At 32.6% G+C, this 22,040-nt stretch overlaps 9 protein-coding genes across 9 annotated transcripts; 5 read left to right on the forward strand and 4 right to left on the reverse strand.

Annotated features, from left to right (window-relative positions):
- The first annotated feature begins 54 nt into the window (after positions 1–54).
- On the forward strand, positions 55–3,499 carry NRP1 (Nrp1p). The gene has a single exon (XM_020192312.1). It carries the CDS (start codon positions 183–185, stop codon positions 3,291–3,293), a length of 3,111 nt encoding a protein of 1,036 aa, XP_020049989.1. The 5' UTR covers positions 55–182; the 3' UTR covers positions 3,294–3,499.
- A 596-nt stretch (positions 3,500–4,095) lies between these two features.
- Positions 4,096–4,839, forward strand: COQ9 (ubiquinone biosynthesis protein COQ9; the record flags this gene model as incomplete). The annotated part of the gene is made up of 2 exons (XM_020189967.1): positions 4,096–4,399; positions 4,514–4,839. Coding segments are annotated over 2 exons (630 nt in total), but the record flags the coding sequence as incomplete, so codon positions are not given.
- Positions 4,840–4,957: 118 nt separating this feature from the next.
- YKE2 (tubulin-binding prefolding complex subunit YKE2) lies at positions 4,958–5,335 on the reverse strand (the record flags this gene model as incomplete). The annotated part of the gene is made up of 1 exon (XM_020190081.1): positions 4,958–5,335. One exon carries the CDS (start codon positions 5,333–5,335, stop codon positions 4,958–4,960), a length of 378 nt encoding a protein of 125 aa, XP_020049991.1.
- Positions 5,336–5,739: 404 nt separating this feature from the next.
- ASCRUDRAFT_52747 (kinase-like protein) lies at positions 5,740–7,900 on the forward strand (the record flags this gene model as incomplete). Its single annotated transcript, XM_020191102.1, has 3 exons — positions 5,740–6,104; positions 6,270–6,702; positions 6,805–7,900. Exons 1-3 carry the CDS (start codon positions 5,942–5,944, stop codon positions 7,898–7,900), a joined length of 1,692 nt encoding a protein of 563 aa, XP_020049992.1. The 5' UTR covers positions 5,740–5,941.
- Positions 7,901–8,113: 213 nt separating this feature from the next.
- PCD1 (8-oxo-dGTP diphosphatase) lies at positions 8,114–9,253 on the reverse strand (the record flags this gene model as incomplete). The annotated part of the gene is made up of 1 exon (XM_020194281.1): positions 8,114–9,253. One exon carries the CDS (start codon positions 9,251–9,253, stop codon positions 8,114–8,116), a length of 1,140 nt encoding a protein of 379 aa, XP_020049993.1.
- Positions 9,254–11,258: 2,005 nt separating this feature from the next.
- Positions 11,259–12,902, forward strand: ASCRUDRAFT_30674 (MFS general substrate transporter; the record flags this gene model as incomplete). Its single annotated transcript, XM_020190204.1, has 1 exon — positions 11,259–12,902. The coding sequence occupies one exon, from the start codon at positions 11,259–11,261 to the stop codon at positions 12,900–12,902; it is 1,644 nt and encodes a 547-aa protein (XP_020049994.1).
- A 601-nt stretch (positions 12,903–13,503) lies between these two features.
- Positions 13,504–16,524, forward strand: ASCRUDRAFT_73495 (DUF221-domain-containing protein). Its single transcript, XM_020192313.1, has one exon. It carries the CDS (start codon positions 13,542–13,544, stop codon positions 16,518–16,520), a length of 2,979 nt encoding a protein of 992 aa, XP_020049995.1. The 5' UTR covers positions 13,504–13,541; the 3' UTR covers positions 16,521–16,524.
- A 225-nt stretch (positions 16,525–16,749) lies between these two features.
- On the reverse strand, positions 16,750–18,113 carry ASCRUDRAFT_73496 (NAD(P)-binding protein). Its single transcript, XM_020192314.1, has one exon. It carries the CDS (start codon positions 17,896–17,898, stop codon positions 16,816–16,818), a length of 1,083 nt encoding a protein of 360 aa, XP_020049996.1. The 5' UTR covers positions 17,899–18,113; the 3' UTR covers positions 16,750–16,815.
- Positions 18,114–18,782: 669 nt separating this feature from the next.
- Positions 18,783–21,419, reverse strand: ASCRUDRAFT_67767 (Zn(II)2Cys6 transcription factor domain-containing protein; the record flags this gene model as incomplete). Its single annotated transcript, XM_020191426.1, has 1 exon — positions 18,783–21,419. One exon carries the CDS (start codon positions 21,417–21,419, stop codon positions 18,783–18,785), a length of 2,637 nt encoding a protein of 878 aa, XP_020049997.1.
- Positions 21,420–22,040: the final 621 nt, after the last annotated feature.

Genomic DNA, 22,040 nt, shown 5'->3' on the forward strand with positions numbered 1-22,040 from the left:
GCATCTGCAGCTTTTGGGGCATTTGATTCCTGTGAAGAACGATTGTTGCACTGTGGCAGCTGTTTGCTATTGTTGTGGTGCTGTTTGTGACTGTAAGACCCTAGCTAGTGTTTTCTCTGGCTTCCTCTGCGAAATTCCAGCCTGCTGATTTGTATCCTATTCCACGCTCAAATCTACTGAACATGCCTGATGTTTATGTGATTCTTCAGATTTCAACCACCTTCGATGACCATTCTGTTGGAAATGCCAGCAGCAACTTGTCCAATTTGAGCAACTTCAACAACCTCACCAACTTGAACAGCTTGAGCAGCTTGGGCGGCTTGAACCTAGGCAACTTGAACAACACAAACAACCTCGCCAATCTAAATCTCAATCTCCATAAAGACGCTGCTGAGATCGTCGAATTGGCCTGGGTTTTGTTGGACTCGAAGACTCTAATTGAACTAAACTACGATTCGGTTTTGATCAAGCCAAATAACACTGCTGTCTTGTCCAACAACATCAGCAGCCTTAACAACCTTAACAACATCAACAACGTCAACAACATCAACTTAAATTTCAATAACAATCTCAACAACAACTTCAACAACTTTAACAGCTTTAACAACTACAACAATTTCAACAATTTCAATAATTTCAACAGCCTTGGTAATATTAACAACGTTAATAGCCTCAAAAACATTCACCAAATTAACCACATCAATAACATTATCAATAAAGGCTTGTCCTTTAGAGATGCCATTACAAAATTTGAAAAATTTTTAAAGGAAAGCTTAATTGAAAAAAATAAAGACTTTATCTTTGTTTTATTTAATTCTTGGGACTTGAAGGTCCAATTATTAAGAGAAGCAAGAGATAAAAACATTGTGTTGCCTTTATTTCTACAATATCCAAAAATTTTCGATCTAAGATCGGAATATTCAAAATGGCAATCTCATCATCCTGAATCAATTTCTTATTCCTCAAATAACTTAAACACAATCTGTGCTGCTCTTGAAGTAGATCTAATCACTGATAACAATAATCCAAATATCACCCAATCAGTTTCAAATAAAACTTCAAACACTAATCCTAATATCAGTACTATTGCAAATACAAATGCGAATACAAATGATAATAACAATAACAACGACAGCAACAATCCTTCTTCTTCTCCCTTGAGCTCACTCTCAAACCCGAATTCATCCTCAACCTCTCCTTTAAATAATGTATCTTTGAAACTAGAAAATAACAACAACTCCCAATCTTCAGACTCATCTCCAAAAAAAGCTCTCGATGAAGCATTCACCCTCACCAGAGTATTGAAAGCCTTGATCAAAAAATCTGTCCCTTTTGCTGACCACTCTGATGTTTTAACCAACCCTTATGACTCTGCTGCCGACATTAGATCCTTTTTATCCGAAAGATCAAACGTCTTATTCATGACAAACTTGCCTTATGATACCACTCAATCAGAACTAGAATCTTGGTTCAACAGATATGGCAATAGACCAACTGCTTTTTGGACTTTAAAAACACCAGATCCCCATAAAACTTTAGGTACAGGTTTTGCTGTCTTTTCAACAAACGAAGAAGCTTCCGAATCTTTAGCCATGAATGGTAGATTGCTTAACGACAGATGTATCGAAATCCAACCTTCAACTGCTAAATTATTAGACAGAGCCTCAGAAATATTAATTTGCTTTCCCCAAAGTAAAAATAGACCAAGACCTGGTGATTGGACTTGTCCATCTTGTGGCTTTTCAAATTTTCAAAGAAGAACTGCTTGTTTTCGTTGTTCATTTCCAGCTTCAGGTGCTGCTCAAGAATCCATTTATACTGGAAATAATAATAATAATAACAATAATAACAATAATAACAATAATAACAATAATAACAATACTAATAACAATAACAATAACAATAACAATACTAATGCAAACACCAATTTAAATAACAACAACTATAATAATGTTAATTTAGGAATGTCAATGATGAATATGAGTTTAAATTTAAACAATTCCAATTCAAATAATAATTCCAATTCCAGTAACAATCCCAATGCTAATAGCTCCAATACTAACAATAACAATAATTATACAAATTATAATCAATTAAATTATTTAAATAATAATAATAACAACAGCTCTTCAATTAATAATAATTCAAATTCATCCGTAAATTCAAACAGCATCAGTTTAAACTTAAATCTTAATGGCCCTAATTCTACTAGTCTTAATTTAATCAATAATAACTTAAGTAACATAAACAATTTAAATAACAATAATGGAAATAATAATAACAACAATAATAACCCAAATAACAATAATAACAATAATAACAATATTAATAACAATATTAATAACAATACTAGTAACAATAACAATAACAATACTGGTAATAGAGTTACTTCAGTTCCATTCAGAGCCGGTGATTGGAAATGCTTAAATGATGGTTGTTCTTATCATAACTTTGCTAAAAATGTATATTGTTTACGCTGTGGCTCTCCAAGGGTTAATTCTTCAATCTTAACAGCGCCTTCCTCTGTTGGCTCACACCATCATTTAACTCATCATTCTTCACATTCTCACTTGAATATTTCAAATCATGGTAATAATACCACTTCAAATTCAATCAATTCAATCAACTCTGTTAGTAATATCAATTATAATTCTACACAATTACAGCCCCAGTATCAGTATATTTCTCAACAGCAAAATTCATATACTAGCAGCAATAATAATACAATCTCTGATTTAAACATTAATAAGCAACCAAGTCCAAAGTTTGGACTAAGTAATAGTTTAACATTAAATAACAATTCTAATATTTCCAACTCAAATATTTCTAACTCTAATATTTCCAACAATAATGACGATTACAGCAAAATTGCAGATCATTTATCTGGATTATCATTGGGAATGTCTAATTTGAATTTGAGTTCCAATTTATTAAGCAATATTCCAACAGTTTCATCAAATAACACTAACAATGGAACAAATTCAATGGTCAATAGTATCTCAAGTCTCAGCACCAATAATACTGGAAGCACTGTTTCTAATATTAACAGTAACAATAATAATTCTAATAACAGTTACAATGGAAACTTGCCATCATTTATTATTAATAATTCAATTAATAATGCCATTCAAAACATTAACAATAGTGTTGGTAATAATAAAGATAACAGTAGCATTAATACTAATTACATTAACGATAATGGTTTATCATCAAAGTCCAATAGTGAGAACAACAATGGCACTGAAAGTATGAATTCCAGCGTTTCCAACTTGATTTCGGTTACTTCAAAATAAGAAAATTATGAATTATAGATTATAATTCACGATTTATAAATATTAAGTTATAAACATAAAGAATAAAGCATATTATACAATAGCATTTTTGATAATTTTTTTAAAGAAAAATCATATTTTTATAACAAAGAGAAGGTAGAAGAAAGCATTGTTTTTTTATTATATAATCAAAAGGTTTTTTTAGGGCTTGGTTGTTCCTTTTTTTGTTTATTTTTTTTTACAAATTCTGTTAGTTTTTCAATCTTTTGTTTGTGTTTTGTTTTTATAGTTTTGATAGTTGATGTTTTTTTACTTTTGTTAGTTTTTTCTATATTTTTTTTATCCAAAGCTGTTTTTTAACGTTTTGTTTCTTTAAGAGTGAAGAAGAGTCCAGAAAGGAAGTGAAAATTTTTGTTAGAAGAAAACATGAAATAATAATGATTATGGTTGTTTGATTTTTTTCAGTATATACTTTTATCTTAATAAACTTTTTTGTTTTATTGGTTGAATTGTAATTTGTAGAAGGTTGGAAAATCTGCCGATTTTTGAAAAAACGGGTGGGATTTAAACCAAAAAACAAACCACAAGAAAGAAACCATCACAGAGCTACTGAAGAGAATCAGCTTCAACAAAGGGTTGTTTTGTGAATCAAGTCGAGATGTTTAGAGTAAACGCCAGAGTTTGTTCATTCAGATGTTCTGTTTTGAACAGTCAATTGACAAGAGCTCCCCGAAGCCAATTGGTGTTAAAGAGAAGCTATTTCTCAGAAGAACATTTGGAGGATTACAACACCTACAACGAGTATAACGAAAAGTGCTTTGACAATGGGTATTCGATCAAGGACAAGATACTATTGAACAGTTTAAATAAGTTTGTGCCCCAATATGGAATCAATGAGAACAGTATTGTCAAATCTATTCAGGATTTGAAGTACAACGATTCGATGAACGTTTTGTTCAAGGAGAAAGAAAACGAACTCATTTACTTTTATTTGAAAAATTCAAGAGTTGAACTAGCCAATTCAATTAAAAAGGACGAAGAATTTAATGCATTAACAAATGAGGATGATAAGTTGAAATATTTAATGAAAAAAAGATTGCTTTTGAATTTGAAATTGGGCGAGAGAAGTTTAAGCGATGTTAACAATGATAAAGAGAATGAACAAGAGTTTCTACAAAAAATGGTTGATTCAGATTACAATATGGAGAGCTTCAATGGATTGAATAAGAATTTAACCAAAGTTTTAAATTATTTAATTTTGCCCAAGAATATTAGCAAAAGTTTAGATGAATTGATGAAATTGAGTGATGATTTTGCTTTTTTCAGTAATGATATGTCGAACGATTTTGCATGGTATTCCAAAAGATTTTGTATTGCTATGATTTATGTGAAGAGCGAATTGTATATGATCAATGATAAATCAAGTGGTTTTAAAAATACATTGAAGTTTTTGGAAGATTCAATTGACAGATATTCTAAATTGGGATATGCTTATAACGAAACTGAAAAATGGGCAATTTTCAATGGATTTTCGTTGATTAATTTGATTAGATCTCAATTAACCAGAAGTTAATTAAGAGGAGAAAAAAAGATTGCATGAGTATTTATATATATACAGCTGCATATATATATATATCTGTATATAGATCTCATGTAGTATGAACTTGATTTTATTATAGTTATTATCAGGCAGCTACTCCTGAACCAATTTTTGATCGTAATCTCAAGATCGCTTCTCTTTTTGTTTCCAACTCAGCCTGTTGAGCTTTGATTTTCAGCTCAACACTGCTGATTTCTGACTGGATGTAGGTGATTCTCTTATTGATGTTGTTCTGACTGTCAGCTAGATTGGTGGGAATAAGAATTGAGCCTATTAGCTTGTACAATTTGTTGCTGCTGCTGCTGGGGTCTTTCTCCAAAATGTCAAACTCGTCCTTCACAATTTTGTTTTCCTGGTACTGTGTTTCTAGCTTCTGTCTGGATATTATCAACTCATTCATCGTCTTCTGGATAACAGCATAATCAGCAGATATTTGCTCAAACTGCTCTCTTTCAGTGGCCATTTTTCACTTCCAACTACCTTCAACCTCGCTGTTTCTCGTAGCTGATTGAGCTTCTTCTGACCATTTCTGTTTGAATATATCTGCTCCGGGTAAAAACTCGGAACGCAGACCGCCGAACAACGCGCCCGAGCCATGCGCCACGCTGAAAACCGTCCAGCCGTGACATATCCGGTCGTCTAGCTACGGCTCCTTACGGCGTCCCGGTACTGAAGGTACATGCATGTACATGCGGAAGACGAAACGGGTCTGTTCGATTTCCCTTTCTGAGTCCTCCTTTTCGTCCCTGCCTGATTCAGTTTGATTAGTTTAACTTAGTCCTGTTGATTTTGTCTTGAGCTACACCAAAACCAGTTCGTGATAACTTTAAAAGATCATACTTCATCTGTCTGGATCATATTCTTTTCTGTTTTAATGGTCAAAATCTGTAGTTTATATTTCCTGTTTTCCCAGCAAATACCCAAGAGCTTTGATATATTTTCATCACTTTGAATACTCAAGATACCTGCTACATAATAATGAATGATTATTCTCTGAGATCAAGCTGATTAATAATCGAAATCAAAGTGTTAGAAAACAGAGTTAATAACAGTTCCCTAATCCTATATCATGTCATGTTTAACTGTGAAGGTGTATAATGGTAAAAACTTCAACCTACCATTTGGTTTGATCTTAAATGACTATGTTCTCCAAAAGATCGCTGACTGTTCTGATAGCTGTAACAAGTCATATCTATTCAACAATATCAAAAAGGTTTCTTCGTATTTAAACAGTAAAAACAACAACCATAGAGAAAACCAGGACCAAAATGGTATCAATAATCAAAACCAGGAACCTAACCAAGGCTTAAATCAAGATCAAAATGAGGATACAGATGACAATGATGTCCAGATAATACCTCCTGATTTAGCTGCTTCCTGTTTGCCTGCGTTGATAGCAGTTCCCAATATTTATCCTAATTCAAATAACAACACCAACAATAGTAATGATAACAGTTCAAATTATATTAAAAATCCATTAGTTTATACTACCATAGAATTCGATAAGGCTGTTTCTTTAGTTGAACCTTGTGCAGGCTTTATAAGAAACCCAATATTTAACAATGTGTCTGCTTTTGATGTTTCTCAGATTTCGATAAACAATGCAGTTCAATCCAATAATCAACACGAATATAACTGCAACTACTTGGTCTTAGTTATCCAAGTCTTTATAAAAATTCCAAATATTCTTATACCCAGGTTTTATTTAAATTCAAAACTAAATTCAAAATCACCTTCACAAGATATCCTATTAGGATATTCCAGGATTCCTTTAGATTTATCTTCGTATAACTCAAAAATTCGGTTATTAAATCATTATTGGTTAAAATTGTCTCCCAATACAAATTATCTTGATAATGATAATACCAATACCAATACTACTGCTACTACTACTACTGCTACTACTTCTAATAATAATAGTCAAATTTCAAGTGGTTATGTCTGTATAACCGTCGACTATAGACCAGTTATTAAAAATTCTCTATTATCCTTACCTTCTTCTTCGAGTTCTAACAACTCATCTTCTCTGGCATTATCTATCGATAAATTTGATTTATTAAAAGTCATAGGCAAAGGTTCATTTGGAAAAGTGATGCAAGTTCGTAAAAAGGACACCCAAAGAATTTATGCTTTAAAATCAATAAGAAAATCGCTTATAATATCGAGAATGGAAGTGATTCACACTTTAGCTGAGAGAACTGTTTTAGCAAAAGTTAAAAACCCCTTTATAACCTCCTTGAAGTTCTCTTTTCAGTCCAATGAAAAATTATACTTGGTTTTAGATTTCATCAATGGTGGTGAATTATTTTATCATTTACAAAAAGAAGGCAAATTTGATTTAAAAAGATCAAAATTTTATATTTCAGAATTGTTCAGTGCTTTAAATGCCTTGCATGAGTTCAATATCATTTATAGAGATTTGAAACCAGAAAATATCTTGTTGGATTATCAGGGTCATATTTCGTTGTGTGATTTTGGCTTATGCAAACTAAATCTTGCTTCTGATGATAAAACAAATACGTTTTGTGGAACTCCTGAATATTTGGCTCCTGAGTTGCTACTAAACAAAGGTTACACCAGGTCTGTTGATTGGTGGACTTTGGGTATATTACTCTATGAAATGTTGGTTGGTTTGCCACCATTTTATGATGAAAAAATCCCCATAATGTACAAAAAAATCCTAAATGACAACTTGCTCTTTCCCAGTGATATCGATGAATTGGCTCGAGATTTAATCCAAAGGCTATTGATTAGGAGTCCTGAAAAGAGATTAGGCAGTGGAGTTAATGGTGTTGAAGATATCAAAAACCACAGGTTTTTTCATGATATTGATTGGGATCAATTGAATGGGAAAAAATACACTCCTCCTTTTAAACCTCCGGTGAATAATGCCTTTGATACTAGTAATTTCGATGATGAATTTACAAATGAGATGCCCACTGATAGTGTTGTGAATGATTACTTGAGTAAAAGTGTTCAAAAGCAATTTGAAGGTTGGACTTATGTAGCAGATAGCAAATTAACATAATGTCCATTACAATCATTAGATCCATTTTTCATTTACTTATTTTACTTATTTTACCTATTTTACTTATTTATTTTATTTTTTTAGAGGGCATTTTTGCAATTTTTTTGTTTTAATTTGTTTTGTATTAACTCCTTTTTTTTTTCTTTCTTTTTTTTCATGTTATGATTTACACAATTATAAAGATAAATCTATATAGCTATCCAAAGAGGAAAGTTAAGTATATATGGATTTTAAATAATTAAATTCGTTGTTTGGTATAACAGTGTTAAAAGTGACATTTCTATCATTTCTAATCATTTTAGTTTCATAAGAGGATCTTTTGCCTGGTTGAATTTGGTTGTTTTTGAATAAATAGTAGATTAATTCTTCTTCGCCAATGCTGTTTTTCTTTTTATTTTCCCAGTAATTAGAACCATCGTAAGTGATTTGAGCCAATTCATATAGGATATTTGCTGTTAAGCCCCAGACATCGTTAATTTTTATAGTATCATTTTGAGCGATGTTATCAGTATTATTTGAAAGGGAATTGTGAATTTTATTGTTTTCATGAGTTTGTTTGATATTGTTATTGCCATTGACATTGACCATGGGTATATTATCAGAGAATTCTTCATCAGAACTTAGGTTTTCAATTTGGTCTAGCCATTCAATTTCGTTATAGGAATTTGATACAGGATAGACGTAGGATCGATAGTTCCAGTTTATGCCACTCCATTTTGTTTTGATGAATCTTTTTTTGATGAATTCGTTTTGTTTATTGATTTTGGTTAGTTGGTTGATATCGGTTAGTTTGTTATCATATAGATCTCTCAAGGGAATTGAAAAGACACTTGAGCTTTCGCCAGGGTTTAGTTTTAGGTGATCAGTGAAATTTAAAGAAGAAACGTTGTATTCATCGAATAAATTTGGGATTGAGTTGGCGGTTGTGTTGTTTTTGATTATGCCAATGCAAGGTCTAACAGCTAGGAAGGTTCTCGATAGGAAACAGGGCAAGTAGTTTAGATTCTCGATTTTGATGTTGAACTTGTTTAGCAAGTAGGAATCGTTTGAAGACAAGCCAATTTCCTCAAAGGCCTCTCTTCTAGCAGTTCTCCATTCAGACTCCAAGCCATTTTCAGCTTTACCACCAGGAAAGGATATCTGGCCAGAGAAGGCGTTGAGAGATCTTGATCTTCTGGTGAGAACCACTCTGATCTCACCGAATTTACCCAAGAACAATAGAATCAAGACCGAGGATCTTCTTGAGACAGGCAATTTGTGGTAGATTGAGGTTTTGACATTAGAGTTGAAATACAAAGGCTCGTAGTTTTTGATGTTTTGTAAAAAAGCAATTTCGGTGGTAGAGTTTGTCATTTGTAGAGAGAAGTGGTAGAGAGGAGTGAAAACGAAGAGGTGAAGGGACACAGAGATGGTGGAATAAGAGGTAGAGAAAATACCAACGAGCAGAAGAAAAAGAAGAGGTTATATACTGGGCGAGGAACTGTCGATAAGAGGCGCTAGAGTTTGTCGAAGAGGTAAGAATTGATTAAAACTGATAGTCCCAAGAAAAGATAGGGAGATAGAGATCATCTACAAGTCGAAGCAGCTCGAGACGTTGTTCATTTACGTTGTTGAGATAAGGTGGGTTTGGATAATCGGAGAGACGAGAATGGGATCAATTGCCAACAACAGAAGAGACTCTGCTGCCTCTGGTGGTCAAGAGGCTGTTTATCTCGAGCACTTCAACACAAACATGAATAAGATTAGCTCAGGAAACGAGGCCATCACAAGAGTTAACTCTGCAATAGTGCTGAATACCAACAGAGCAGAAGAAGCAGAGCAGAAGAAGCACTTTGAAGATTCGGCAGACGAGACCATTCTGATGCTGTTGCTGATGCTGTTGGTGGCAATGGAGCTTAGAAGAACCGTTGATCAATGGTGAAGCATAAAGCGAATCAACCTGCAATCTCTGGCATGTTTTACTGATTGCTCAATCCTAATACACTAATCAACATGGTTTGAAGGCTAACGTTTTCTCAGTGGTGTTGAATATGGCGTTTGATTGGCACTGAGGCCATATCTTGTGGTGCTTCTGGAAGTCTTTTGAAAGTCTTTTGAAAGTCTTTTGAAAATCCTTTTGTGCTCCAGCAGTAGCTGTTTCGCCTAAAAGTGCCACCAAAGGGGAAAGCAGTTGCCTTAGAGGATAGTGAGAATAGTGAGACTGTGAGGGTTCAAGAGCTGGACTCAAACAGACTAGGGATCACTCAACCCTATGAAACCCTGAAGAGATCCTTCACCATCTCCACCATCTCCTCCACCTTCACCTCCACCATCTCCATCAGTTCTAACCTCTCCAAAGCCTTCGCATCTTTATCTGCCTCTGTTTCCTCACTCTGCTCTTCGTGCTGCCGGAACTATCTCCGGTTGACTTCGGCTTTCCACCGGCTTTCCACCGGCTTTTAATGGATGTTTTATGCCCACAAATTCTTGTATGCTGAATATTCTCTCTAAAAATTCTCCTTGACACAAGTTGTTTGTTGCTTTTACCTAGATTTGGTTTGATTTTGATTAGCTTAGCCTGCTTAATAATCTTATTTTTTCTTGTGCTAAGGGTTCTTTCCCCCATGAATGGTCTAAAGAAGCCTGGGATTCTAACAGGAATTTCCATAGTTTTAAAATTTGCTTGATTCAAATCCACAGTTTCACAGTTTTCAGGCTTATTCTATCTATTAAATGGTTAAATCAAAATCTTGAAGATACCAAATGTCTTAAAATATGCCTGTTTTTCTTAAGACGTCTTATTTTGTCATATTCTTCTATGTGTTAATTTGGCTATCACCAAACTCTATTAATGCTTAATTTTACAAACAATACTTTGCTCAATTTTTGCATACATTAATGTGATTTATGCTAATGCTTTAGTATCTTATGTTATTTACCTATCTCTAATCATATTTTTCTTTTGGTTGGTTATTCACTTGGCTCGCCAATAATATAACGTTTTTGCAGAAAAAAATAATAATAAAAAAAATACAACGACAACGGCCAACAATCTTTTGATTATTACTTTTGTTTCATTTTCATCAAATTTTCAATTTTTGAGCTTTTTAATAAATAATCAGTTGGGTTGTTTTTTTTCCCCTTGATCAATTCCCTAGCTCTTTTTTTTATTTTTTTCTTTTCATTAAGATATTCTTTAAAGAAAGAAATAATTTTATTATCGCTCAAATGATATAAAACAAATGCATTTTCTCTGCCTTTTCAATTATTCCTCTTACTTTTTTTTCTCTTCTTTATCATTTTCCCTCATTATCTCTGGTTTTCTAATCTTCACAATAAAAAGAAAAAGAAAACCCTTAATTTTCATTAAATTTCAAAGATGGTGTTGGACTTCATCAAAAACAAATTCAAAAAAGACCAAGCTGTTCAGCAAGTCAGTTCCATCAACGGAAACGACCAATTGGAAAAAAAAAAATCAAATTTCATCGATGATTCAAGAGCTTTTATTGACTTATCTGTCGACCTAACCGCTGAAGAAATTGCAAGACGTCAACACTGGTGGTTCAAAACTAAAATCTTCTTGTGGGATTCTGCTGATAAACATCCTTCTGAAAGATTGTTTTTATTCAAATTGGATTTCTTTCTATTAAGTTCGGCCATGTTGGGTTATTTCATTAAAAATTTAAACCAAAACAACATTGCAACTGCTTACGTTAATGGTATGAATGAATACTACAACATGAACAACAACCAATATAATGTCATGCTATCGCTTTGGACTGCTGGTTATATTATTGGTCAAATTCCTTCAAATCTAATTTTGCATAGAATCTCGGCTAGATATTACTTGGGTGGTTTAGAATTCATTTGGGCTCTTATTACTATCGTCCAAGCTACTTGTAAAAACCTACCACAGATGTATGCTGCTCGTTTTTTCCTAGGTCTCACTGAAGCTGGTTTCTTCCCAGGTATGGAATATCTTATCGGTTCATGGTATTCACCATCAGAATTAAGTAAAAGATCTTCATTGTTTGCACTTTCCGGTGTTGCTGCTTCAATGGTCTCGGGTCCTTTACAACAAGCTGTTTTAACTGGTGTCGCTAAAAAATACAAGAAATACGAAGCTTTTCAATGGTTATTCATTGTGGATGCCATTATTTCTTTTCCCATTGCTTTCTACACAATGATGGTTGATCCAAATACCCCATCTACTACAACTGCCATGTATTTCTCTGAAAAGGATAAATTAATCGCCAAAGAAAGAAGAAGAAGAATTGGAGCCCAATTAAACACTAGACAAAAGTATACCTGGAAAAAAATAAAATCCTTTTTCAATACCTGGCATATCTGGGTTTTTCCAGTCTTATTCTTGTTTTATAACAACAGTTGTGCTGCAATCGGTCAACCAACATTTACTACCTGGATGAAATACGATTTGGGATTACCCCCATCAAAATATAATATCTATCCTACTGCCTTATACGGTACTGGTATGGGTTTCACCATTTGTATTGCTTATGTGTCTGATTATTTCAAGAATAGACTCAATGTTTTCTTTATAGAAGCATTTTTTGTATCCTTATTGGTTGGTTGCGCTTTATTGGCTCATTGGGATATTCCAATTGGATTGCACTGGTTCTGTTATTTCTTGGTTGGTGTTCCTACTTCATGGGGTCAACCTCAAATCTTCTCATGGGTTAATAGATTGTTGAGATATGATGATATGAAAAGAAATTTTGTTGTTGTTTGCACAAATACATTGGCTTACCTTACCAATTCATGGGTCCCACAAATCGTTTGGAATACAAAATACAAACCACAGTACTTTGCTGGTTTCACTTACACGTCAGTTCTTTGTTCTCTAGGTATTATTACTACTCTCATTGCTGCTTACTTTACCCACAGAGACGAAAAACTTGGTATCTACTACGACGATTTGGTTCCTGATGAAACTACTCCTTCTGTCGAAGAAGTTGATACAAAGGATAACTCTTTAAATAAGTCTAAAGAAAATATTGCTTGATTTTTTGTTCTTTTTGTGTTTTTCTTACTTATTTATTTTAGAATCAATTCCAAAAATATCGATAAAGATATTCAGTTACTTGACATGATTTTCCCTAAGGCTCCTTTACTTTCACAGAGATTTTGCTTGATTTCTCTTTTTTCTCTTTTTTCTCTGTTTCTCTCGTATTTCTTTATATTTACTGATTTGTTCTCTGCAAAATTGTGCTAGATGTGATTTTGTTTCCGTAACCTTTGTGCTGCAATAATAAAAGTATTGTTTTAGATTGCCATAAACTACTGGCCTAGATTACTAATGCCAGAGCTAGAAAGTACTCAGAGAATCGAATAACCGAATAACTTCCAGCTGTGTAAAATTGGCTAATTTGGCTGAAAAAAGCGATATGAGAACATCCCGAACACGAGTGAACATGCGGCTGCCGACGCGCATCGTAATTACGTCACCGACTTCGAGCCGGACGTCGCCGAACACAAACAACCTCTGTTTGGATTTTGCTCTGTTTGGCTTTAGATCATCTCTTGATATGATCTCTTGATAAGTTGTGTTTGCTAACACTCTACTCTCTCCAGCTGGCGTCTACGATACAACTGCTGCCTGCCTCCACTCTACAACAGGCTGCTATACTTCATCTTGGCTTATATGGACGACGACGACCCTTTTATTCCTGGGCTAGATCCCAGAAAGAGACCCCAAACTGTTTTCAAAACACAGCTCATTCTTTCTATCTTTCTTGGGCTAACAACTTTCCTCATTTTCTGCAATTTAAGATCAAGATGGCCTCAATTGTATGCTGTTCGAACTCTAAGGAGAAACGATATCAAACCCTTGCCTAAAAACCTCTTTGGCTGGATCAAAATATTGTACCAGATACAAGATGAAGATATCCTCGCTTATGCTGGTTTGGATGCCTTTGTCTTTTTGGGCTTCTTCAAAATGGCAATTAAGATTTTTACTACTTTCTCTGTGCTAGCTATTTGTATTATAAGTCCTATCAGACTCTACTACACCGGCAACTATGATCGTGATGACATTACTTGGTCAACCACTGGCGATGGTGATGATAACCAACCTCACAAACCTGAGGATCCAGACGACCCAGACGACCCAGATGATCCAAATAATTTTTCTCCCTATCTCTGGATGTATGCAGTCTTCAGTTATATCTTCACTATACTAGTTTATTATTTTTTATTTGATCAAACCAAAAAAGTCGTAACAATTCGTCAGAAATATCTTGGTTCTCAAAATTCAATCACCGATAAAACCATTCTAATTAATGGCATACCAAAGAATTTAGTCAACAATAAAAACTTGTTGAAAAATCATATTGAAAAACTTGGTATTGGCAAAGTCAATAACATCTCAATAGTCTACAATTGGAATGAATTGAAAAGACTATTTGATGAAAGAAACCAACTCATAAGAACTCTAGAAGTATACTACTCAAAATACTTGGGCTTGAATATATCAGTTTACAAATATAAAAACCCTTCTGTCACTCCCAAATTTTATCCAGATGTTATTTCCAAATTGCAATTACACTCAGCGTCTCAAATTAGTATCAATGAAACCAACGATAGCGACCACGATAATGATCATGATCATGCTATTAATAACAATAATTCCAACAGCATTGCTAATGGTGATATCAACAATAAAAGAAAAAAAAATCCAATCAAAATTAAAAATAAAACTAAAACTAATGATTTGGAAAATCAATTTTTGTCACCTTCACAACATCCAAACAATTTTCAAGAATTAAATAGCTCTTCAAGCTCAATTATTTATTTTAATTCAACCCATAATAAAAATAATATCCCAAACACTACTAATATTACTAGTCTCGGCAATGATAGCGACGCCCTAATAATCCAAACAGATGATGACAATAATCATAAAAAAATAAATGATGTAAACAATTTAAGAAAAAGAAATATGAAAAGACCAACTATAAGACTTGGTTTTCTAGGCTTGTTTGGAAAAAAAGTTGATGCCATTAATTATTATGCCATTCAATTGAAAAAAATTGATAGCGAAATTATCAAAATGAGAACTAATTTAGATGATTTTAAACCCACAAATTCAGCATTTATAACAATGGACACTGTAGCATCAGCCCAAATGGCTGCTCAAGCAGTTTTAGATCCAAAAGTTGGTCAATTGATTGCAAAATTAGCTCCTTCTCCAAATGATATCATCTGGGAAAACTTTTCAAAAACTTATTTACGAAGAATTATTCAAGACTATTCTATTACTTTTATTATGGTAATAACCTCTTTCACTTTGGTTTTCCCTGTCTCTTCAATCGCTGCTTTATTAAATTTGAAAACAATTACAAAATTTTGGCCACTTTTAGGACATTTGATTGAAAAATCAAAATGGGCAACCACCATCGTTACTGGTATCTTACCTCCAGCATTATTTACTTTATTAAATGTCTTGGTTCCTTATTTCTATTTATACCTATCTACAAAACAAGGTTTTATATCAAACACAAAAATTGAGCTCTCCTCAGTTTCAAAAAACTTTTACTATATTTTTTTTAATTTGTTTTTTGTTTTCACCTTTGCGGGTGTTGCAAGTAACTACTGGTCCTTACTAAGTGATACAACAAAAATTGCTTATTTATTAGCTAATTCTGTCAAATCATTATCTCTATTTTATGTCGATTTAATTTTATTGCAAGGTATTGGTATGTTTCCTTTTAAATTATTACAAATTGGTGATGTATTTTTAATGTCAATTTCAAAACTTTTTTATTGCAAAACTCCAAGAGATTATAGGTCCATTTATTACATACCATCGGTTTTTGATTTTGGCTTAATATTACCCCAACCCATTTTAATTTTTATTATAATTGTCATCTATTCCATTTTCTCTACAAAAATTGTTACAGCTGGTTTAGCCTATTTTATTTTGGGCTTTTATGTTTATAAATATCAATTAATGTATTCCATGGTTCACCCACAACACTCGACTGGTCAAGCTTGGTCGATGATTTTCAGAAGGATTTGCATTGGTTTAGTTATTTTTGAGCTAACAATGGCTGGTACATTGGCCTTAGAAAATGCCTATATTTTGGCAGCATTGCAAATCCCATTAATTGCATCAACATTAATGGCATATTATCGATTTGAAAAGGATTATTTTCCTCTATCAAACTATATTGCTTTAAGAGCTATTAAATCTAGACCTGATAACAATAATTTTGATGGAGTCGATGAAAATAATAATAATTATTCAAGTGCGACATCAACTCCTGTGAACACAATTTCCAGCCGTTATTATGATAATCCAAACATTCACCATACAGACTCTGAACAATCATTAAGTACTTCGGATTTAACGAATTTTGTTCAAAATTCATTGCATAAAAAGAAGAGTACTCTTGATGAAGAAAGAGATGAATTTCAACAATACAATTATCCTTATTTAACGGACAAGTTAGAAGGTCCGTGGATTGGATTTGATAAGGATTTGATCTATGTTGTTGATTACAAGGACAGTGAATTCGATAATAATGATATCAATGTATTAGATAATGTAGATCATATCGACGATCATTATATGGGAGAAACAATATTGAAGGTTAAACATCAAGTGGCAGAATGGAATTAGGTAATTGGTTTTTTATATTATAATTTTTTTAACTTTAACTTTTTTAACTTTTAATTTATATTTTTTTTTGTCTAAGTTTTTCTTAATTTATCTAAAAAAAACACTTTTTTAAGTGATTACTTACAATTATTTTTAATTTGTTTTAAACATTCGCTAATGTATTCTTTAAAAATATGTTTAATATTTATTTTTTTTCAAGATTTTTGTATTAAAACCTATAAATACTACTATAAAACTAAAAAATAATTATTTGATATTTTCTCGACTTAAGGAAAACAGCAATTGGTTGTGGCTCTTATGAAGTGGAATGTTTTTTTTTATAATCTAAAATTTGATTAACGCTATCAACAATAGTTTTCTTTAGAGGAATTAATTTTACACCAGATAATTCCAAAGTTTTGCTAGAATCATAATATACATTATTTTTGTCGAGTTTATCAATATTTGATGGAATACCCTTTGCAATTTTTCCATTTAAAGCTGGAAAGTTTTCATTGATTAAATTTAATAATTTTTGATCACTAAATTTTGATTCAGCGATAAACTCTCTTTTACCTTCTAACTTGGAGTTTTCCAATGGCAAAACGTGGAATAAAGCAACATCTCTAACATCAACGGCAAGTAGAAATCTTTTGCTAAATTGTTCTGGATCTGTTTCATCATCCTTTGGAGTCGTTTTCAACAATTTGTTGATAACTTCAGCAGAAGTATTTAGAGTTTCATTTTTTAATGAATCCTCAAATAATTGGGGACCAAAGATAAAGGGAGGATTAACTGAGGTCAATTGAAAGTTTGGTTTCTTTTCCTTGACGAAATCCCACGAAGCCTTTTCAGCAACCTTTTTTGAGATAACATAAGCTGAATTTTCATTATTATTTGAAGGATCATCCCAATTTAATGGATTCCAGGTTTCTTCAGTGTGGACAAAAGATTTGTCACCAAGCTTGTCACCGTTTAAGATTGCAGCAAAAGAAGAAGTTACAACAACATTAGTGACTTGTGGAGCGTATTCCACAATACTGTTCAATACATTCAAGGCACCATCACGAGCAGGATTCAAGTAAACTTCTTCCAATGGTTTATTAAAACCAAAAGAAAAGTTAGCAGCTGTGTGAATTACATATTTGATGGATTTGTCAGCCTTGAAAACTTGATCAAATTCTTCTTTGTGAGTAATGTCCTTAACAATTACATATGATAGTCTGCCCTTTATTGAGTCAGAGTATTTCTTGTTGAAACCAGCTAAAACTGGATCAGCTTTTTCTTTGGATCTAAAAGTGGCAACAACAGTGTAACCTTTTGATAATAATGTGTCAATAACATGTAAAGCAACAAAACCGGAACCACCGGTAACTAAGACAGATGATTTTGAAGACATGTTAAATCAGAATAGAAGAGATTTATTGGAATGAATTGAGGATAAAGTCGAAGATTTAGAAGATACTGCCGAAAAAACCAGAGAATAAGGAGCAACAAGAACTAAAACACAGGATCAAGGAAGCCTTATATACAAACTGGAGAAAGTTAATTGAACAAAGCTCAGAGCAACAATCCCATATCTGTGTATTAGAAAATTAAACGTGAACAACGAATATTAACAGCATTTTGGAAAGTTGCTGTTTCGATATCAAACCTAACCCCAATTGGATATTTCGTCTTTTCCACATCAGAAGCACAAATAAAGTTTCTGGCATAGGCACAATCATGCACAATTAACGGATATATGCAATTTCTGCGTTATGATCACGTGCATATAATTACACATGCACCAATATCGCTTACATCCCAAAGTAGTAATTTCCAAAACAGCTGTAGCCGACAGAGCTCACATGTCCAAATCGGGAATTTGCCGAGATACAAAAACACAAAACGGTAAAAGCAATCTTTGCAACTAAAGAAATTTATATTAATGTATTAAAAGACAATAAAGAAAATAATAATATACTCAAAGAAAACATAATTTTAAATAGTACAATAAATCAAATTAAAAAAATCTCAAAAAAGTAGACAAGGAGGTAGACAAGAAGGTAGACGAGAAAGTGAAATTGCTTAATATAAAATAAGTTGATTGTTCTAATGTAATAAGAGGTAAAAGAATTGAACAAACAAAAAATAATTTAATTGAAATCAAAAAAAAATAATAAAAATAAAAAAAACATTACATTCCATCCTAAGTATAGCTGATATTATAAAAAAACATCTCTATCAAAATTCAAAAATTAATCTCAGCAAGCTAACAAAAAGATCCCATTAGATTCAAACTCAATTGCTCTTTTCAAGTTTCGAGCCGTTTTCTTTTGTGTTTAGAGTTTGAGCATTATTTTTTTCTTCTGAAGCTGTATGACTGTTTTCACTTGCTGTGGGACTGGTGTTGCAAATATTGTCATTATCGCTCGAACTGCCCAGACTGATATCAATAATACTTTCTCTTCTCTCATTTTGGCTTGAGGACAAAATATTATTGTTATTATTACTGCCCTTGGTATTTAAGATATGTGATTGGGATAATGGCTGCGATAATAGCTGGGATTGTGATTGATTATTATTTGCCATAGGGCTTGCTTTTGAGCTTTCAATTCCAGTGTTACTTTTCTTTGATTTGTACCTAGACTTCCACATTAACGATATCTCGCGTAGTTTTTTCTTCTTTTCTTCCTCATCTGCCATATAAATCGGCTTAGGATCGTAATATTGATCGCATTTAATATTGATTTTGGAGCAATTTTTACAAACTGGTCGGGTCTCATCGCATTTTTTATGTCTAATTCTGCAAGTCCAACAGCCAGTCTTTGATCTTGGTGAAGTTGCTATTCTCTTTCTAGTGAGTGATGGCTTCAAGAAAAATCCTGGTGTTCCACTTCCATCATGAATTGGAGAAGCTGCTAAGGAACTTGATGATGATAGTGAAACTATTTGCCCAATTGGCGAAGTTAATGTTAAATTACTCATAGCTTTTGTTGGTGACGATGGGGGAGTTTGGTATGGTAATGAAATGTTCCCCAAATCATTATTATACTTCAAGTTAGAAAGAAATTGTGAGCTAAGATTATGTTTAACTGGCGATGTCGATCTTGTTCTTTGATGAAATGGTCTTCTCATTGGAGACTTTGATCTACTTCTTGATCTGTTTCTATTTTGAAGTGGTGAATGTAAACCAGGGCTTAAACACTCATTTGTGCCATTCAAAACACTCGTTTCGTCAATAAAAGTTAATTTTTCATTAAGACTTGGAATTTTTTTGTAACTTGATCCATATTTAGATATTTTTGAACCACTATCTAATATTGCTGGTGGACTTAATTTTGGAATTGAAGAAAGTTCTTTTAAATGTCTAATTGGTTTCATTTTTGGCAATTCAAAGTGATCATTATCCTCATCATCATTAACCCCCCTAATGTTGTTTTGTTTTCTAATATTATCAGGATCATTGCCATTTTTATAATTATTAATCTCAACATTCGACTTTAAAGTTAAAGGTGATGGTAATAAGGGCGATGATGTATTACCTAGTATGTTATTCTGATTAGTGAAACTTTCCATAGATGAAAAATTAGGTTTTTCACAATCCATCATCAGAGTATTCATGATAATTGTGGTATCGCCATCATCGATAAAAGAATCATCATTATTATTATAGTTTGATTGGTTTAATTGCTTAATATTAGGGTGTGGAAGTGAAGTATTTTGAGAGAAATTTGCTATATTTAAATCCATTTTTTTATGTTTAGGAGTATTGAGATGATAATTCAAATTATCTTTATTGAGATCTGAATTGAATTTATCAGATTTAATATTATCATGTGGAGAGCTTTGAATGATTTTTTTTTTCTCGTTTGAAAATGGAGAGCTTTGATTATTATCTGGTAAATCAAAATCGATTATGGACTCATTGAAAAATTGGTTGATGTTGTTATTTAAATTATTGTCGCAGTCATTAGATTCACAAGAATTGGGAGTGTTGTTAGCGCTGCTAAAATCAATACAATCATCAAATGACAAATATTGATCAATATCTTGAGAAGAATTGCTCGAATTTTTATTTTCCAAGAAATTTAAGTCGTCAATATCTTTTTGATTTAACTGATTTAATTGGGTTTCAGTTAATTGATCGAATTGTTTTTCGATTTCCAATATTTGTTCATCAGTGATTGGATCAAGAGTATTGGTGAAGTTTAGATTATCTGAATTTGTATTTATGTTTATGCTCTGATCAGATAGCATTGAGTTTTGAGTTTTTGATTCATAAAAGGGATAGTTTAAAGATTCGAAACTATTGAGGTTATTAAAGGAAACATGATTTAGGGTTGGGCTTTCTTGAGAAGAAAAATCGCTTATATTAGTCTGAATAGCAGGACTCATAATAGCAGAGACATTGCTAACTTGTCTTGAATGAGTATTATAATTTATGATTGGGGAAGTAAGTGTTTCTGGTAGAATATCGTTTGGTAGTTGGTTGGCTAGAGTCGGAAACATTGAGGAAGGATTGATATTGGGGGTAGAATGAACCGAGAAAGAGGAGCTATTATTTGGTGTGTTGTGGGCATTTAGTAGGTTTTTCTGTTGGTTATTAGAATGAGATTGGGCTTGGACTTGGACTTGAACTTGAGCTTGGGCTTGGACTTGTGCATTTTGTTGTTGCTGTAAAAGATATAATTGTTGCAATTGTTGTTGATATAGAAGGCTATTTATCAAGGGGTTGTTGTTGGTATTGGCGGTATTTGTTGTGGTTGTGTGATTTGGGGTTGTAGTGTTATTATTATTATTGTTATTGTTATTAGATTGGGAAGAGTTTGAAGTAGTATATAGATTTTTGAGTTGTTTTAGTTGTTTGTTTTGTTGCAATTGCTGGTAAGTTTGTTGTATGAGTAAGAGTTCTTTTGCCTTCATTTGAAGAAGCATGTTAAATTCAAAGTCATTTGAGGGCAAAGAGTTTGCAATGTAGTTTGCAGTGGCATTGATGTTGTTATTTGGATTGTTGGTATTTGAATTGTTGTTGTTGTTGTTGTCTTTGTTGGGAGAGTTGTTGATTGAGTTGGATGAAGTATTGGCTAAATCTAAAGGAGATTGTTGAGACAGAGACTGTGAATGGGACAATGAGTTTGAGATTTGATCATTTTGATTTGGGTTGATTGAGTTGATTGAGTTGATTTGGTTTAAGTGGTTAAATTGGTTGATTTGTTGATTGATTTGGTTTAGATCGCTGATTTGTTGAATTGAATTTAAAGAGTTTATTGGATTTAAGGGGTTGTTTATGATTTTATTGTTGTTGAATAGATTGTTTGGTTGAATGTCGGATAAGTTTAAGTTTAAAGAAGTATTTGGAGAAGTAAAGTTGTTGATATTTGATAGATCGAAATTATTAAGAAGAGTTGAAAAATCTGAGATATTGTTGTTGTTGTTGTTGTTGTTATTATTATTATTATTATTATTATTAATATTATTATTATTATTATTATTATTATTATTATTATTATTATTATTATTATTATTGTTGTTGTTGTTGTTGTTGTTGTTGTTGTT

The sequence above is a fragment of the Ascoidea rubescens genome (assembly GCF_001661345.1).
Source record: "Ascoidea rubescens DSM 1968 unplaced genomic scaffold ASCRUscaffold_1, whole genome shotgun sequence".
Lineage (NCBI taxonomy): Eukaryota > Fungi > Ascomycota > Saccharomycetes > Ascoideales > Ascoideaceae > Ascoidea > Ascoidea rubescens.